The sequence below is a fragment of the Rhinoderma darwinii genome, chromosome 2, assembly GCF_050947455.1.
Source record: "Rhinoderma darwinii isolate aRhiDar2 chromosome 2, aRhiDar2.hap1, whole genome shotgun sequence".
NCBI lineage: Eukaryota > Metazoa > Chordata > Amphibia > Anura > Rhinodermatidae > Rhinoderma > Rhinoderma darwinii.
Window position 1 is genome coordinate 149,421,154 of NC_134688.1, and position 20,836 is coordinate 149,441,989.

A 20,836-nucleotide genomic window follows, 5' to 3' on the forward strand; every position below is an offset into this window, starting at 1 on the left:
ATATAATACAATAGGAAGTAAACCAATTTTTGGCTGGGCCTTTTGCAGTCTACCATTATCCTAAACTAAAACAGTGTGGCTGGCATTAAATGGTTAGAAAAATGTATATTTTGAAGGAAGTTTACACTTAGGACACATGGACAAAGTAATTCCGTGAGCACGGATCCTGCAATGCGCTGCACAGACTGAAGTTTGGGTTCATAATACTGACTGAACGATTGGTTCCATAGATACTCTGGGGAATCCTTATTAATATTGTCTTAAAGAGAATGTATGACCTATATATTTTTGTATAATTAAAACCAGATAGTAAAACATATCCTTCTTTTTTTTATAGTGTATATTATTTTATATTTTATATCTTTTTTTTATTTTTATTGTAGATTTGTTTCAATTCTATTTTCTGTACATGATTATAGGGGCAGCCATCTTGCCTGAGCTGCTGTTGACAGTATTTAGGGATATGCTTTACAGCAGCCATGTGGACCATAGGAACTTGTGTACAGGAGGGGACACATTATGTGTCTATCACCTATTGTCAATGGTGGACCCTATGTTATCTATATATAGGTGTTACCATTCATTGTAAGCCTGTCTGTGATGATAATGAGATGACTGCTGAGAAGTGATCTCTACAAAACAGGAAGTGTCAGTCTATTATGCGGCTCAGTGGCCAATGTGAAAACGGCAAGATTTCAGTCTTTTTCAAATATAAATAGTGGCATAGAAAATGAAAAAAAAAATCACCAAAATTCCTAAAATGGATCATTTTCTCATGACACATTCCCATTAAAGATAGACAGTATAAAACTAGGCCATATGTCTCCAAGGGGTTAAATGTAATCTGCCATGTATTTTACAATCAAGCTGAGTTTTAAGTATCCTGCAAAATGTTGTATCATCAGCAAAAACTGATACTTTCCGTCCAATCCACAAGATCATTAAAGGGGTTTTCTCCATCTATAATCTGTAAGAAAACCAGGCAATAAGTGCTTGATTTCTCTGAAGTGCCACCACAGGAAAATTAGATATTATACTTTGTCCATTCAAATCTATGGGTTGTCTGTGTAATGCAGGACAGGACGGGGCCTCCAGAGTGAGGGATGCTTCTCTCCTTGGCCAAGAGATGAGGATCCTGAACAGAGGACCCCCTCTATTAACTCAGAACTTCCTAATAGGGTATATGAAAATGCGTTTTCTAAACTACTTCAATAGAAAAATGTAATAAAATCAGACCCAACACAGATCTATGTGGTACCACACTGCTGACTTTAGCCTATCTTGACTGTGTACCATTTATAACAACTCTTTGTTTTCTGTGCCATAACCCATTTTTTACCAAAAAAATATAAATAACCAAATCTTTACGCATGCTTACACACCTAGTCCCTGCTTTAGAGTTCAAATTTAGTGTCAAGTTTTCTGTAAAAACCTGCATGATTATCTTGTGGATTTTTCTATTCAGATTTTGAGGTGGACCACTTGTGGACCCTTATACGTGGCCATAATGTGCTACTCAAAATGTGCATGTGTCCTTACAAGAGAGAGCTGTGATAATATAAGGCCGAGACCACTCGCACAGTTTTGATGCAGTTTTTGGCTCTTTTTTTTTTAACCTAACACAGGAGTGAACCCAAAAGAAAGGAGATGTATTAGTCTTTTCTTTATACCTTTCCTTCCTTTTGGATCCACTTCTGGCTTTGGCGCAAAAAAAAAAAAAACAGCCAAAAACTGCACTATATACTGTGTGTGTGGTTCTGGCCTAAGGCTATTTCACACATGGGAGATTTCAGCAACTGAAAATCCATTCCATACAACTGAATGGGGATGTTTCTGCAACAAATCCGCGTGTGAATAAGGTCCATATTCACAAAAATGTGAAAACCCCTTTAATCAATCTTCTTTCTCTATTGTATAAAATATCTACTATAACCTACAGTACTAACGTACATATTGCTTTGCATTGTTTTGCTATCCACATGTAAACGTGTACAAATTTCTTTATTAAATTTATAGGGATGACAACTTTGACAACTTGATTGAAATTAAAAAGCCTGATGTTAAAACCAGGTAACTGTTCATTCTATGTTTCTTTTACAGTAGGTCACTAGGCAAATGCTACATGTAGGGGCTGATGTATCAAAAATAGTGCAAACGAAAAGCGGAGTAGTTTTCCATCTGAACCAATCAGGTCACTGTTTCATTTTTCTGAGAGGTGAAATCTAATAGGTTGCTATGGGCAACTACTCCACTTTTCCTTTGCACCAGTTTCAATACATATCACCCTATAAAAGATAGCAGATTGTCACGTAAGAGTTGCAATCCATAGAAACACATTGGCTCACAAATACATGCAATTTTTTATTATAATTGCAACTGCCATGCAACATATACTGTATATTAATAAGAGTTCACACCCTGTATTCTTTCTGTAGCATCCAAGTAAGGCTTCGTTCACATCTGCGTCAGGGCTCCAATTAGGTTTTTATTGGTATGGAATCAGGACTAAAATCTACATCAATTCAACAGCGTAAACGTGGCCTAGCAGTTCAATTTGAACTTCAATGTATTGTAATGTAATTGTATAATGTATTGTTATATTAGTCATTTGGTTTACTTTTAAAATAATTCTATTAGTACTAATGTTTTTTTCTTCTTTTTTCAGAAACCAAAATCTTGACAACCTCATAGATATTAAAAGTGCTACTTCGAGTGTAAAAAAAGGGTAAGGGAGATTTATGTTCACGTAACACTGAACATCATTTGATATAGAATTTTCTAAAATACTGCTGGCATCTTTCCATGTAATAAAAACTATGAAGCTCTGCAATAACTTAATACAATAGGTAGTAAACCAATTTTTGTCTGGGCCCTAAGAAGTCTACCATTATCCTAAACTGAAACCTCCATCACAGTGTGGCTGGCATTAATGTGGGTGAAGTCCTGCAAAATATATAAGGCACAATAGTAAAATGTATATTTTCAAGGGAGTTTACACTTAGGGCACATGGGGCACATGGACATAGCAATTCCGTGTGTACGGATCCTGTAAGGCGTTGCACAGACTGAACAACGGGTTCATAATACAGACTGATCTACAGGTTCATAATACAGACTGAACTATGGGTTCCAAAGACCCTCTGGGGGGTATTTATTAATATTGTCTGAAAGGGAATATATCAACTATATATTTTATTTTTCATATTCAAAACCAGGTAGTCTATTTTATAAAAAAAAAATAATTGTAGATTTTTTAATTTAATTTTCTATTCTATTGTACATGATTATGGGGGCAGCTATCTTGCCTGAGCTACTGTTAACAGCATTTAGAGTTATTATTTTAGAGCAGCCACATGGACCATAGGAACCTATGAATAGGAAGGGACCCATTGATTTTTATTGGAAAGTGCGTTAGGCATGCTCTGTGGGCTGTTCAGAGGTCATTGGTCAGGAAGGGATTGGAGGGGAGCTGTGTCCATCCCCTATTGTCAATGGTAGATCTTGTGTTATCTATCTATAGGTGTTACCTTTTGGTATAATCCTGCCTGTGATGATAATGAGATGACTGCTGAGAAATGATCTCTACAGAACAGGAAGGCTCAATCTATTGTGAGACTCAGTGGTCAGGGTGAAAACTGCAAGATTTCAGGATTCTTTTTAAATATACATAAATCTTTAACATATAAGGGCCCATGCACATGAACATGAATAACGTCAGTGTGCTGCGCATGGAAATCACGCGCAGCACACGGACCCATTGATTTCAATGGGGCCGTTCACACATGCATGTCCTATATTGGTGCGTTTTCTCGCACCTACGTGCACATTGAAGTCAATGGGTGCGTGAAAACCACGCACCACACACAGGTGCACATCCGCGTGCAGGTGCGTGATTTGTGAGTCAATTCAATTGAAAATAATAATAAAAAAGAAATAAAAAAAGATGTGCTTTGCAAGTGCATGAATAACGCATGCCACTTGCAAAGCACACTGATGCATAACGCAACACACACACACGGACCAGATTCACGCGCGTTTTTCACACGCGTGAATCTGATACGCTCGTGTGAGTGTAGTCTAACTTGATTTAAACCATGGATCATTTGTTGATGATACATTCCCTTTAAAGATAAGCAGTATAAAACTAGATCAGACAGGAATAAACTCCGCCAAATTTATCATAGTTGTGCACGCTGTATGATAATTTGGTGCATCTTGCTTGACATGTTAGACACTTTTCTCTTTCTTACACTACATCTTGGCTGGAGTACTTTACACTAATATTTTACACCAAAAAATGTGGATGCCATTAATAAATCTAGCTCATTTTGTCACTTTTTCCTGCCACGACCCCCTTTTCTAGAGACTTTTAAAAGCTGTCTAGGAAAGTGATTTTTTTTTTCTAAAACACATGATAAATTTGGTGCACACCATGTACACAACCTTTTTGGTGCAATTTTTGCCAGAATTCTGGTACATAGTAATTTTAGAAGTAATGCTTCTAGGGGAGAAAACCCATCACAATACAGCCTCTAAAGGAGCATGCTACAATATTTTTATGTTGTATTCAGTATAAAGTATGCTTTTATATGAAATCCGAGACATACAGAGGTACAGCAAGCCCCGATACACTTATTTGAGTGTTCTATTACAACTCCCTTCAACTCTGAGGATGTATAGAGTCATAACACAGTGATGTGCATGAGGCCTTAGAGATTATCTTGTTTGTGGGTTTAATTTGCTTATTTCCTATTAACCCCCCTACTGATTATCCCAAGCTTTGCTTGTTCAACTGGAAAAGGCCAGCAGTGTTTTGAATGATCACAGCTTGGCCCTCAGTGGACAGCTCAGTGGAGAACAATTAGTACAAATGTGTTCTTCCTTACCTTTCCTCTTATTTCAACATATCCTAAGATGAGAGGCGCAAGATGACCAGTTGCTGGAGCTGGAGCAAGGAGCTGACAGCTTCTTTCACCAGCATTCACTATGCCGTGAGCGGCTCGGCGCAGACAGGCACAATGGGGTGATGTCATCGCACCTGTCTGCGCTTTAGCCACACAATGCACAGACCGGAGGAGCAGACAAATCTCCTCCACCCGTTATGGGAATGGGCATAGGTGAGTATGTATTTTATTATTTATATTAGGCACAATTGGGGCTGTGTGGAGGCAGTTATGAGGGCATTATGCTGCGTGGGGGCAGCTGTGAGGTGGCAGATATGGGGAGGGCTTTATATTGTGAGGAGGGCAGCTATGGTGGTGGTTATGGGTATATCATAATGTGTGGGGACAGCTATCAGTGCATTTTACTGTGTAGGAGCAGCTATGGGGGGCATTATACTGTGGAGAGGACAGCTATAGGAGCATTATACTGTGTGGCGGCAGCTATAGGGGCCTTATCCTGTGTGGGAGCAGCTATTGGGGCATTATACTGTGTGGGGGCAGCTATAGGGGCATTATACTATGTGGGTCAGCTATGGGGGCATTATACTGTGTGGGGCAGCTATAGGGCATTATGCTGTGTGGGGGCAGCTATAGGGGCATTATACTGTGTGAGGGTAGCTATGGGGGTATTATACTGTGTGGGGGTGGCTACAGGGGCATCATACTGTGTCTGGGCAGCTATAGGGACATTATACTGTGTGGAGGCGGCTATAGGGGCATTATAGTATGTGGGGCAGCAATGAGAGAATTATTCTGTGCGGGCGCAGCTATAGGGCATTAAACTGTGTGTGGGGGCACTAATGGGTCATTATACTGTGTGTGGGCAGCTATGGGGGCATTATAGAGTGGGGGGGCACTAAGGGGTCATTATACTGTATAGCAATAGCTATGTGGGCATTATACTGTGTGGTGGCAGCTATAGGGGCATTACCCTGTGTGGGGGCAGCTATAAGGGCATTATACTGTGGGGGGGCACTAAGGGGTCATTATACTGTGTAGCAATAGCTATGTGAGCATTATACTGTGTGGTGGTGGCTATATGGGAATTATCCTGTGTGGAGGCAGCTATAAGGGCATTATACTGTGTGGGGGCCACTAAGGGGTCATTATACTGTTTGGGTGTCCACTGGGTTGGGCTCCACTAAGATGTGTTTCACCCCCCTGTGCTAAACCCCTAGCTAAGTCTCTGATGGCCACTAATGGATGGGCCGGGTCACATGACCCACCATCAGCAGTCATAGTTGGGCCTCAGCAACACACAGCAGCAGGATACCTTGAGCCTGCCCCATCCCCCACCCATACAATTGTCATTGTTTTTGATGTTGCAGGGACTTATTTTTCAAATGGAGCTAAGTACCGGCATCTAACTACGAATGATGTTGACATTATTTTTGTAATGGAGCTAAGTACCGGCATCTAACTGCGAATGATGTTGACACTATTTTTGTAATGGAGCTAAGTACCGGCATCTAACTGCGAATGATGTTAACATATGTCAGACGAAATGGGGCTAAGTACGATAGTGGGGGTCCTAAATAAAAGTCTTGGACAAAAGTGGGTCCCGCCCTCAGAGTTTGGGAACTACTAGTTTATGCTATATATGTCTGTGTGGCCACCCAGTGATTGTGATGTGAATTGCAGCCTGTCAAGGGTTTTGCTAGCATGTTGCGATATTGTATTGAGTTTTTTTCATTACAAATTGAAATCTTTACCAAATTTAAGCAAAGGTAAAGGTGATCACACAAGCTTAGGCTGATAGAAGATAAAATAGAGTAAAAGCATGAAATGCTCCTCCCTCTCCGACTCTCCGATGCTCCGTGCATATGGCCCCCATGACCACTTTCCCTTTCTGCATCTCCTCCATGCTGCCTCCTCCGTGCTGCTCTCTCTGCATATCTGTGTACTTGCGTCTCCTAATTCAGAGCCACCTCGTCAGCGGGCACAAGTCACTGACAGTTTGTGCTGCCCAGGCTGGATACATGTGCTGTGGCCTATGACAAGGAGGATCTGGACTAGTGTGATGATGTTACTTCTCACCTTCCTGTGGCTCTTGGTGTCTTGTGTAAAAAATCTGAGAATGCTATCTCGTACGCCGCTTTGCTTCCTTGATCCCTGCCTTTAGATACTTACCTTGGTGTTTTCCTCGATGTGGTCACTGCTGCTGCTGGTCCATGGATCCTCCCTCCTGGATGCTGGAACGCTGTCCTCTCGCCTCTTGGACTACTGGGACTGCTTGGCAATTAGATTTGTTCCTGGTGTCTTGAATTATTTCACTCCTCAGCCGGACTAGCTAGATGAAATCACCTCCTGGTACTTTTGTTGACCCTGGTGACCTGATATTCTCAAACAGTGGAGATACCAGCTTCTCTTCATGAGAAGACTGTATGACAAGGCTGCAGCTGCTCTAATTTCATTATCCCTGAGGTGGCAACCTTTTTTGCTGAACCTTGCTGGATCCTGAAGCCTGAAAGCACAGTACAAAATTTGTCAACTCTGATGGAATTTTCCGCCTACCAAGTAACGATATTAACCCTGGGTTTGGTGAGTGCCAAGTTGGGTGGCATTTAGAATTACTCTAGAACTATAACAGAGTGCATTTATCTTTATTAGTGTGTAACAAACATCTTGGCTAAAGGTCCAATTTCGCATGGGAGAGGTGTTTCAATATTGATTTTTGTTAACTACTCTACTTTTTACTGTTACTGCTACCACTATGACTTGAACTGCCAGTGCAACAAAACAAAAATCAACCAGGGTACAAACAGTCACCTGCTAAGAAAATGAATGCGGAGCAGGTAAAAGGCTTTGATGGTAAGTTGAAAAAGATTTGGAACTCCCCTGGCACATCTAAACTTTCTAAAAATGCAAAAGACTCTGCGGTGGGCAGGCATGGGGATTTCCCTACACATGTCATGGGGGGAAAGGTATTTACTACCTAATTCATCTCAAACCCCTTAGCCTGATACTGCATTGGCGCACACTAAAAATCTTGTAGACCAGGCATGTGTGGGACAAGCACTGTCATCTCAATCAGCTTTAAATACTTCTCCTCAGCCTACGCTTCGTGATACATCACTTCCCTTGCCGATCAAACAGTACATATTAAATCTAATATTTCTCTGCTGAGGATGGACATACAACAATATAGAGTGCAGCTGACTAAGACTGAGAACAGGATGGATGTGATGGAGGAGAAATTGACTAAAATGAGCAAACCGATTAGAAAATTAGCTACCACGAATGCTCAGCTGGAATCTAAAGTGACTGTTCTGGAAGATTGTTCTCGCTGGTGTAATCTCCGCTTTCAGGGGTTTCCAGAAGGCAGTAAATCTGGTACCCCTGTCACCTTCATTCATAATTGAATAATAGAGATATTTAGTCAGGAACGTCTGTCGGACCAATTCTGCATTAAAAGGGCAGGCCTCGAGCTATGCCCAATAAATGTCTGTCTTCAGTGGATAGAGACTTTCTGCTTTGTCAGGCGAGAAACAAAGATCTCACTTATTGCGAGACCAAAATAAGTGTTTATCTGGACTATGCTTCTATTACACAAAAAAAAGGGCATCTGAGGGTCATTTATTGAAATAAAACGCAGTTTTCAGGATGCACAGGAAGCATCTGATTGGCTGGACTCCATTCTATAATTACAACTGCTTGCTGCTTTTTTGTATCAACCTCTTTTAGTTATATGGAGGCACAAGGTTGATGAAGGCTTGAATCAACAATGTTATTTGCAGGAAGCATTTGAAAGTTTGGTAGTAGTTTATAATACTTGTTTGTAGCAATATGTTGTTCTTGTAAATCAATCTTTTATAGTTATTGGGGCATGAGATGTCTAATTCAACAATTTTCTTTTTGCAAGAAAAAATATTTTTTTTAGCTATTATATGGCATGACACGCAGGGATGGGGAGGTAGCAGAGTGTCATGAACCAATGGAGGTGGGATGGATAGGATCTTTTTTTTAATGAAAAGGTCAATCAGTGTTTTGTGCAACTTTATAATTAGTTTTTATTAAAAATTATTTTTATTTTTAGAGATACGGTTGCTTTTTATTCTGTATACAGTGCAGCTGTATCGTGGGCTAAGAGCTGATAACATGGATAACAGGTGCTTCCTTACAGCTATGAAAATAAAAATTGAAGGCATAAATGACTATTGCTGGCAGAAACGAACGTATTCTGGTGCCAGCTATAGAAACCCCCAAATACTACCTAAATGGAAACTGTGGAGTAATAGCTCGCTCAGCACATACCTGCAGATTTATAGGTTTATTTTCGAACCTAACATTTTCCTATTCCATTCCATTATCAGATCTAGACCAGAATCATTCTGTATTATTCTTGTACTAAATTTGTACTATTTCTGTGCTATTTTGTACCATTTCTGTACTATTTTTGTACTATATTCCATACTATGTTGTTATTTATTTTTCAGTTTTGTTACCTTTCAACAACTTGATAGGAAATCAATCAATGTGGGTTTTTTTTTTATTACTATATTTTGTAAAACTTTTAAGAATAGACTGGATTCTGCGTGTCGGAGACATGCAGGACCCGCTGGCACTGAACCCGTCAGTCCCGTGGACGGATGAAGTATGGACGGATGACTGTTCCAGATTTTAAAGGGTATTTTCTAGTGGCTTAGTCGCAACATTTGATAGGATGGTGGGAAAAACCTTTCTACAGCCTATGTTTAGCTCATGAACTAAATCCATTTTTGGGATATAATGTAGAGTGGGAGAGTGGGATTGTTGGCAAATTTTTGGTAAAAGGATTCAACAAGTTTGGGACACTAAAAAAACGTTTAGTGATAGGATTTTCTCTTTTTCCCCTATCTGGGGTTATAAATGGGGACACTTTGAAACACTTGACTGTAAGCCATTTTGGCATCAGAAAGGTTTATGATTTATGTTTGAATTTCCAGATGAAGATTTTCTAAGTTATCATCAGATGACGCTTGCTATATCTGCATAATGTGCACTCAAGGGGTTTAGGGAGGAATCTTCTGAATTTTTTAAATTCTTGTTTGACAGCAAAATAAAATTGGAAAAACGTGAAAATTTCAAGGTTATATAATACCTTGATAAGACACAATGTAGAAGAAATATGGGCTGATATTTAAAGAAAATGGGACACAGAAATAGGTAATTTTACTCAAGACAGATAGCGTAGAATACTCTACATAACACCATCGATGTTGAAAAGTAGTTCATATCAATCTTCACAGCTATTCACGATTCATATGGCTTATTATACCCCTAAACAGCTGAGGTACTTTTACATTTACAATAAGGAGGAAAGCAAATGCCTGAGATGTAACAACACAGGTGCGGATATGATTCACATGTACATGAGATACGCAAAGATAGTTGGATGCTGGAAGGATATTGAATTTGCATTGCAGGATATGTTCAAATTACAGATCAATATGGATGTAAATTCGTGTGTATTAGGTGAAGATTGGGCATTCCCAAGCTCCAGGGCAGACAAGAATGTTTGGATTACAGTACTCTTTTTGGCTATAAGAATAACTTCTTATAATTGGAATAAAAGCGCTCCTCCTGATTCAGCATGGGTCTTCTCTCAAGAGTGAGAATGACTAGAAAAGCTATATGTGAAAAAATACAGTGTAATTAATAGGGGAAGAAGCTCCATATCTATTGGAAAAAGTGGATGGAAAAAAATGTTTTGCAATAATTAAAATCTCTTTCTTTATTTATTTTTTTACTCCCTCCTCCCTTTGGTCGTTGTTGGGTGGGTGGGTAAGGGATACCAGCTTTTTCTTTGTTCTTCTGTATTTAAAAAAATGGCTCTTTTGCCGTTTACCTTTTAATAAAAATAGAAAAAAAAAATTCACCTTGGACCTTCTCTCCTCCTTGCCCCATCCTCTATCATCTCCTGCTCCATTTCACTTGTCGTCCAATGTCACTTATCCTTCAATGTGTCTTCTTCCTGCCTCAGTAAATTCAAGGGTTTGAGCCCCCTTCCCTTTTCTAAAACTATTTTCCTCACTCCTGGAGTGAGGATATTTAAAATGTATATTTTTTAAGTAACTTTTCAGGAAAATTGTGACAGTGAGAGGGTTAATCCTAAGTTAAAAATACAAACAACTTTTTTCCCTTACACAATGTTTTATTATTGAAAAAATAAAAAGAAGAAAAACCCCCCACACATAATTGGTATCTTTATAAAATCAACACATTATTTATCCCACATAGTAAACACCATAAAAAAAACTAAAAACATTGCCAGACTTGCTTTTTTTCTGCTTATCTCCCCTCTCAAAAGACAGGAATCAAAAATAATCACAAAGTTGTAAGTACCCCAAAATTTTACCATTGTAATCTACAATATGTCCCACTAAAAATAAGCCCTCATACGGCTCTGTCGATGAAAAAAGTAAAAATGTTACAAAAACAATTTATTTTTACAAAAAGTGTTTTTTAATAAAGTTTGCTTTTATGCTAAAGTTGTAAGACATAGCAAAAACTATATAAATTTGGTATCGCCGTAAACATAACAACTCGTAGAATAGAGTTAACATATTGTTTATACCACACGGGGAACACCGTAAAAATAAATCCCAAATAACAATAGCGAAATTGCACCTGAGTTATGTGCCAGGTGTATTTACTTGAGGTATAAATTCATGGAACTGTATTTTTGGCTTTTAATAGAATGCAGGCTAAAATAGAGATCTGTCTTTATGCCTCCATTGTCTTAAACATGGGAAATGGGGGTAGTTTGATGATCAGCGAACGTGTGAGCTTTTAGCATTTGCCTTATTAATTTACTATATATCTCAAAAACCAGGGTGAAGGAAGAAGCTAAAACATTTATTAGTCATAGTAAACAGTATGAGGGCACATTCACCATAGCGTCTTTTAAACCTGTATGAATGTATGTTCATATATAGAAGGAATTGGATGCGCAAAAGGGATTAAATGGGTTGATCAGGATTATCATTCTTTAGCTTTTAATTGTAATGTTTTAAAAAAAAAATCCCTCTCTTCCGACACACCATAGATTTGATCGCTGCTGCATGTAAACACTGCAAATGCACTCAGTCTGTACATTGCTGCCCCCACCCTCCCAGCCTGTATAATATATGGGACACCCTGTATTTTTTTCGCTGCGGCTGTGTCACATACTGTCACATAACGAGACGACTACTCCTTTTCTGTGCAATGTATGGGTTCCAGTGGGAAGCGAAGTACAGACTCCGCTGCAATGTTTACATGTAGCAGTGCTCATCTTCTCATGTCTAAAAGAAGACACTACTATAAAAGCTTACTCTTAATACATAGTGTTTTATAGGAAAAGGGATAGGCAAATATTACTACAATACAATCTTCTGCCCTTACGTAAAACCAATATGGAAATCTTTATATGTCTCAGCAAAGTAAAATCACTACTAACGCTTGATCAATTTGTAACTCAGTCTGTTTTAAATATTTAACATATCATGTTTTAGTCTAATGGCCTGCAGTAAGAACTGCATTGATTGACTTGCAGATGTCAGTACTATTGAGTTACTTATATAGCATTACAATGTTCTGAATATTAAGATACTAGAATAATTGAAACATTCAGTGTCCTATGTATTTGTTAATTGAAATGGTAAGTTGAGCACGCCAGTTGTAATGTGGTGGTCCCCGTAGGAAGGATATTGCAGCCCATAATATCTAGAAATATTTGACTCTCAAACAGGTTAGAGGAAAAAAATTTATTGTCCAATTTACAATCCAATATTCATATCCATAGTATAGTCAGCAGGAGAATGCGATACTTTCCAATATATCGGGATGTTTCAGGCCTAGACACTTGAAAGTTGAGGCCAAGACAGTAGGTAATTTTATATGAAGTCTTTGTTCACATCTGCATCCTGGTTTCAGTTTATAACGGAAACCAGGATGCAGTACTGGATCCATCGCATGGCGGATATCATTGGCGCCCGGCGTTCCCAATTGATTTATAATGAGTACCGTCATAGTCTGTCAAGGTGTCTGTCAAATGTCAGAATCTGTGGTGCTGATATGAACGTAATCTCAACACTGAAAGAGTTTATTGATCACGTTGCATTGCAAAACAATGCTATTATTCTTAGTGCAATACAATATTTTTTTTATACATTTCATAGTAATTCGTTTTTGTTGTGAAAGAGAAAGTCAGGAAGACACTTCTATAACCCTAGATACACTATTTTAAACACGTTGTCATTTTAGCTGTTGATGTTGGACAAATTCATGATTCCTTTATTTTGTATTTCATTATTTAAGAAGTCAAGATTTGGATGACCTCATTACCATAACTGGAGATGGAAATAAAGGGTAAGAATTGTATCTGTAAATGGAACTGAAATTGATTAATATACAATGACTTTATGGTATAGCACCTAGGAAACAAAGCATCCAACTATTAGTGATTTAACGTTCCAGTTCCTTGAAACCCAGTATCTAATTACTGATGAACTATGGGTACACCATCATGTCTGGTGAACAAGGGCAGAATTACCAATGTTTGGAGACTCAGTGGCACAGCATTCATTTTTTGATGACCTGATGCCAACACATGACCACATCATATCAAATCCCTGGATTTAATCTAAACCCAGTGATTCCTTCTCGGTGATGACCTAGTGATGTAATACTAAGTTCCATACTATTTTATAGTGGTCACTATACCGGAACAAAATTTTGGATAGGGTAAAATAAGAAAGGTGTTTCCCCCCTATAGGAAGTGATGACATATCACTTCCTAAGGATATGCCAAGACTTCCAAATCATTAGGACTGCCACTACCATGACCCCCCCATGATTCTCAAAATAAAGAGGTCGCAGCGCTAGTTAACTGTGCAGGGAACTACAACACAGTTCCCCAGCAAAGTAGGTGGCCGGGATCACTGTTGTGCAGGAGAACTGTTGAAGGGGCATATATTCCTTCATTTTAGGGATCTGTGGGTCCTTGAGTTTGGACCTCTACTAATCAGAATGTTATGGAATCTTCTAGCAATATGCTCTTACATTAGAACATGGGAATACCCATCTAAAAATTTATCTGGGTGTCTTTCTGTTACTTGCAATACTCTTATCATTAATAGCATTACCCTGTATATACTTCATGTTCACTATATGTCATTTTCACCCAGAAAAAAATCATGGTCATCCCCTTCGAACACTTACCTATTGCAACCAACCAGATCACTATTTGTGCCTTTGGAAACTAAAATCTGGATTCTGACTGGTTGCTATAGAAAAAGCTCCATTAATTAAAATAATAAACAAGTCTGGAACAAATTCAATGACAATGATCCATGTAAGCTGCAAAAGGAGCAATAGACCCTCATCTCTCTTGTTTATTTAAAAAAAAAAATCTGGAACTACAAATGGCAACTGAGTCCTTGATATACATGGAAATCATTAACAGGCATCAGAAAACATTGGGGGATGAACATTTGTGACTAATTTCAGCTGCACTAAAGTGATGCTTGCTAAATTTAGAGTCTGAATGTGGAGCATTATTATAGTTCATAATTACTGCCATTCACACACAGGATGCTTTGTCATGCTGTATACCAAATAATAGGCATGGAGAAGAGGAATATTCATTGTTACATGCATACTGAGCAGAAACACATCAAAGATAAAGATAATGCAAATGTCTAGTGGCCGTACAAAAAAGCAAAATTTTTTTTAATGAAGTTATTCTCTCCTAGTAGCATTGCTTTTTGGGGAGAATATTTCACTAACTATGGAGTCTGGCAGAGCTTGTACATTGAGGCTCTACGACTGTGTACTTAAGCTAGCCATACAGGCTTCATGCACTACCATACAGGCTCCATGCCAGAGTGCATGTGCTCTTAAAGTAATATTATTATCGGATTCTTGGTTTGTATGAAGCTTCTGATTATTACCTAAATATTGAATAGATGCAATAAAAGCTGGTCACAGGTGTGATATAGTATTTCTCTTGGCTCTAATCATCAACATGCACACTTGGCATGTTAGTTTCAATGGTAAGAGGATAATAAGTCACTCTCACACACTTTTAGCAGTGGTTGATCTCATGTAGAAAAAAAGGATCGGCAAGTTGAGATCCAACGTGCCTTTTGATCCCTCTTTCCCCTGACATCTGGGATGGAGGAGAGCCAGGAAGTTCCATACACATTAGACCTTTGGCAGATCCCAATGAAATTGGCAGCTTCGGATGACCTGTATATCATGTATATCATGTATATCATGTATATCACCTGTATATCACCTGTATATCAGCTTTATTTATTGATTTCACAATGCTGCTGCCTGCCTCTGGGCAATGAGGATCACCATGTAGTCCTAGCCTTGCAGTCCAGAGATACAGTAGTGTAATAGGGGTTCTCATTTTCCCCCTAGTACCTTAATATTAGTCCAAAGATTTGTAGCGATTGGTTGTGGAAGTACTTACATGATCATTTTATAGAGAATGTACAGTAGCTTTCAGCAGAGATTGCATGCTGTACCTGAAGGCTCCTCCTGAAATGTCATTAAAAACATTGGAAAACAAAAGTAACCCATTCACAGTAATCTAGGGTGCATTACATGTATTAAAATTATTATTTTATTTTATTATATTAGCACAACCAAGCCAGCTAGTAATAGTACGAATCTCCCAAATCGAAGTTCAACCACAACTACCACCTACAATATTAAGGAAGAAACCAATGATGCACCAAACAGACGTTCAACCACAACTACTACATACAATGCTAAGGAAAAAAACAATGATGCACCAAACAGAAGTTCAACCACAGCTACCACGTACAATGTTAAGGAAGAAATTAATGATGCACCAAACAGACGTTCAACCACAACCTCTAAAGTTACTGACTACCAGGATGGGCCAAGCAGACGGTCAACCCCATCATCAACCTACAAAGTCACTGAGGATAGCTATAATTCTCCCACTCGCCGTTCAACCACATCTTACAAGGACACCACTGATGGACAGAACTCTCGCTCAAATGTAACCGTCACTCAAGAGACAAGGTAATGTAATAACATAGTGAAATCTCTTATGTGAATTTGACCACTGTGAATATGACATTGTCTATTGTTATTTCTTAGGTTCTTTATTGCAACCATCTCCATTATAATAATTCCAATTCATTGTCAGTATTTATTTTGAATAATTGACAAACAGGATTTTAGAGAGAATTGAGAATGTTTTTCAAAATTAACAAACGTATTTGTCTATATTTTTCAGTTATTCATCTCTACCAAATTCATCTTATGGAGACGTAAGGTATAATTCATTTAGATCTATGTTCTAAATACAAATTTTTATTAGTTGAATAATCAGTGATATCCCACCCAAACATCAGCAGAGGAGCTTAAAAATTGTACATTTTCACCTCCGACACAAACATTGATGCTGTTGGCAATGAACTGACTGTCAATGATACATTTGCTTCTTACATACCAAATGGAAAACTGGCATAAGTGAAATTCAGTACAACTTCAGCAATGAGGAAGGCAGGGAAGAGGGTCTCTAAGATTACACTCTATTCCAACATACCAACTAAGTTATATATATGGCCAATACAAAATTATGAAAAATGAGTCCACCCTGGCATAGTATGTAATTATTAGAGACTTTGAATAGACTGGGTTATTGCTTGACTATTCGTAAACTGATTGTTTGCTATCAGCATCTCTATTCCTAGAGGTTCCTAAAATGTCCACCACTGAAATTGAAATAAACACTTTTATTAGAACAAATATAGAATCAATATTTTCCTGTCAGTTTAAAAAACAAAAAGTGGCAGATATGCAATAAAAATGCCACATGCGAACATAACCTGAGGGAAGAGATAATTGCTTTGAGTATATTTCTTTAACAAAAAATATTGACCACTTTTTACTACACAATCACTTATTACTGTAAGTTGTATGGAGCTGTAATATGATGCCTATATATTTCTATAGTGCCCTACTGTACCGACATATAACTCCAATTTCATTCGGAAACATACAGAGTTTCTTGTTTTTGTCGGATTCCATATGAATCCGACAGAAACAAAACTGAACCATATTATGGAAGTATTATGCCATGTTATGGAAAATCTGCGTTTTGCCGTGCCATACATAGCCACCATATGGCAGACACAAAGAGTGTCTCAGAAGCCAAAATGTTTCCATGTGCCTGCGCATAGCCTCCATGCACATGGCTCTGCTGTGTGAATGAGGCCTAATACTTCAACTTTCGAAAAAGATTTTCATATCTAAAGTTGCTTTAGGGGCATAAATATTAACATACATATAAATCAGACCAGTAGAATATGTAACACATTCTGTAAAATATTCTGTAATTTATTAATGATTCCCCACAGTTACACATATTTACATTAAAGTTGGCAATTTGATAAGTTGGTATATACAGTATAGTCAGAATTATTGCTAAATGGTGACCTCATGTGACCAGCATTAGGGCAGTTGGTTAAAGGGGTTCTCCGCTTTGGAAAATCCTTACTCGGTAGAAGGGTCTTGTCAAGGTCTGTAGCAAAGTTCAGTTCACAGAAAAGCGGCAATAGTTTCTAGCATGAGGCAGAGACGTGGTCATCCAAGTTTGGTACACAAAGAAGCAGCAATAGTTTGTAGAAAGGCAGCAAGGAACTACACAACATACATGTAGCTTAGTAGTCTGGCAATCAGAAAGTGCAAGGCCCAGGCCAAAAAGGGGAGACTAGTAAGGCAATTACGGTAAGGAATATAAAAAGGCAAGAATCAAGAGAACCTGTAGAATAGATCCAAAAGTGGAGCTGTCCAACATTTCAGATGGCTCAGCAGAAAAGAGCTACTGCCTGGGACACAGGAGCTTCCGAGTTTGAATCCTGACAGGTATCTTGATAATAAGCAGATCTTAAGTGTCCCCCTGTGGGCCTCCCAGCGATCAGCTGTTATCTGTGGGGAAACCTAGCAGTAATTATTTTATTTCCCTGCAGCACCGCCTCAGGGGAAAATAAGCATTACACAGTGCCCATTCAAATGAATGAGTTGCATGTGTAATGCAGGACAGGTCCTCCAGACCAAGAGATGTTCTTTGTAACTGCTCTCCACTCTGGTCAAGAGATGAAGATTCTGAACAGAGAACCCTCTCTATTAAGTCTATTAATTGGACAACACATCTATCTAGATTTTTCCTATGATGCTTTCTTTCCTCTATTGACCCGCAGTCTACAATCATATTCAAGTTTTATTGCAAATCCTACTTTGTCAGAAACACCAATACATTGACATTTTTAATAAAACAAATAATTTCTTTTAGCAGGAATTCCTCCTCTAATACATATGAAAAGAACATTGTATCAAATTCCATTAAAACTGTTTACTCTACATCTGACCGGTAAGTACCACTGGCATATTATTTTGCTGTTAAAATGTTATATATAACGCTACTATTTTTTATTTGTTATTGGAAACCAACAAGAAAAATAGATGATTTCAATAAGTTTCCTTTATGATCAACAAATACAGGTTTTAAAGTCAGATAGCAGGTTCAGGTATCATTTAAACTTTAAAAACTTTAAAGACCTACTAATAACACACAAAAATAGCCCACAACATTATATATACCGTATATATCGGCGTACAAGACGACTTTTTACACCCTTAAAAAAATTTCAAAAGTGTGGGGTCGTCTTATATGCCGGATATTGTCTACATTAGGGATGCACATTGCAGCCGCACAGCTCAGTATAATACACATGAATGTATGGGAGCGCGGCTGCGGCTGTGTAATTCAGCCACAGCCCCGCTCCTGAGTCATAAGTTCGCGGGGTCAGGATGATGCAATGCGGCCAGCGCTGCACTAATGAGCGGCGGCACTGGAGACAGAACATGGCGGGCGCGCTACAAAACACCCCCATGTTCTGTCTTCAGTGCCTGAACTGCCGCTCATTAGTGCAGCACCGGCCGCATCACCTCATGCTGACCGCGCGCGCACTTCCTGTCAGGAGCGGGGCAATGGCTGTATTACACAGCCGCAGCCCCGCTCTATAACGGCGGAGATCAGAGAAACCGCTCATCTCCGCCGTTCTTCCCCTGAATGCTGCGATCACAGCTGACTGCAGCATTCAGGGGAAAGTGAGAAGGGGGGATGCCCCTGGATCGCGTCACAGGGAATTCCTGTGACGCGACCGAGGGCCATACCATATATGGGCAGACAGCCCAGGGTCTATTGACGGACCCCAGGGCTGTCTTACCATATTTCTTGTTGTTAGGACATACCCAAGTATGTCCTAACAACTGCCTGTGTATTATCCGTCCACAGGTTAATGTACTGGCACATATCTGATATATGTCAGTACATTAAAGTTTAAAAATAAAGTAAAAACAAAGTATTGTTAAATTGTAAAAAAAAATACACCTTCACCTTTTTTACAATAAACATTAAAATAAGTCTCAATACATAAAATACACACATTCAGTAATGGCGCGGACAACAATGTTTTTGCATCATTTATGATGTGTACGCTGTAAAAAGGGCCCGCCCTTTCCTCTCATTCCCTGCCTCTCAGATCTCGCGCGATGAAGCAGCCTATCTGCGCATGCGCGAGTTCAAAGAGACAGAGAGTCCTGGGTCCTGCCGCCGATGGCCATAGTGAAGCGCTCCTGCACGAAATGGTGAGTATATCTTAAATTCTATATTTTAAGGGTAAAAGTTGGGGGTCGTCTTATACGCCCAGTCGTCTTATACGCCGACATATACGGTAATATAATCACCCCAAAAACCCTTCCCGTCCCTAACCCTAGACTCGACTGGAGGAGAGATGGCACAAAAAAAAATTAGATATATTTAAGAATCATTCATGACATAGGATTTTTCTCCCTCATTTAAGAAAGTGAACCAAGGCTTAAAGATAAAATATCCACCCATCAGTGCAAAGTGTGAACTTTCATAAAGAAGAGTCCTGTACACCTGTCCCTTACATTCAAGAAAATGTGGAGTTCCGTTTTTTAAGGATCTCTAGTCGTGCTAAAACCAGTAATCAAAGAATCAGCTGTACCTGAACTCTACTATATAGATTATCAATCTTAGTAGAATCTCCCAACAAAACTAAGGCACAGTCAGACTCAGCACAATGTGGAGCAATCCTTGTAACACATCCCAGCAGTCCAATATCGATGTCATTTAGGGCATCTCCAGAGAAGGTGTACAAGATCTGCATCAGAAGTACCAGACTTAAGGCAAACATCCATCGTTCTAAATCACATTTTGGCCAGTTTTTTTTGGAGTATAGTGTAACCTATTTATCACCATAAAGTGTGAAAATTGGTGGGCAACATTAGTGATATGCTCTCCACATTCCTATGGACAAATACCCATTGTGACTGAGAAATATTCCCCAGATCCACTTCCCATTTATTTCTATTAGTAAATTGAAATGTATTTTTCGCCCCTAAACACAAGTGTTTATAACAAAGTGAAATCACCCCTTTAAAATTTTTCTTATTTAACAGAATATCGCCAAGAAAAAAAGGTTTTATTCTGTATCTATTTTTATCTGTAGTGCAATTCCAAGCGTGCAGCAATTGAGAGTAAAATAACCAGCCAGAATTTGGGACTCCAAATTCTAGCTGGAGAACTTGAAAACTCCCATTTTCAAATAAATGTGAAATTTCTGTTATCCCATATTTAACCCAAAAGTGTACCTCTTGTAGTGTATAAAATTCATGCAAGTAAAACTTATTCCAAACTGGAGTGATCTCCAGACAACCCTCAAATGCTAACACATTCTTTGTCTCACACCATATTTTAGAGTATAACTTTGACACGGGCTTCGAGGAATATGGAAGTCTAGACATCACTCCTCACTCCAATATTTAAAGAGCGTTACTCCACTGACCCTGACCCT

General features: G+C 38.8%; 1 protein-coding gene across 3 annotated transcripts in view; it reads left to right on the forward strand.

Annotated features, from left to right (window-relative positions):
- The window catches only part of SCEL (sciellin), a 148,593-nt gene that overhangs the window by 118,936 nt on the left and 8,821 nt on the right, over positions 1-20,836 (forward strand). For 2 of the 3 annotated variants that reach the window (XM_075852368.1, XM_075852370.1), the window contains 6 exons: positions 2,017-2,070; positions 2,666-2,725; positions 13,224-13,274; positions 15,558-15,968; positions 16,186-16,224; positions 18,247-18,324. In XM_075852368.1, the coding sequence (XP_075708483.1) occupies positions 2,017-2,070; positions 2,666-2,725; positions 13,224-13,274; positions 15,558-15,968; positions 16,186-16,224; positions 18,247-18,324 (693 nt within the window). The remainder of the gene's footprint in view (positions 1-2,016; positions 2,071-2,665; positions 2,726-13,223; positions 13,275-15,557; positions 15,969-16,185; positions 16,225-18,246; positions 18,325-20,836) is intronic. The other variant, XM_075852369.1, reaches the window with a different exon arrangement.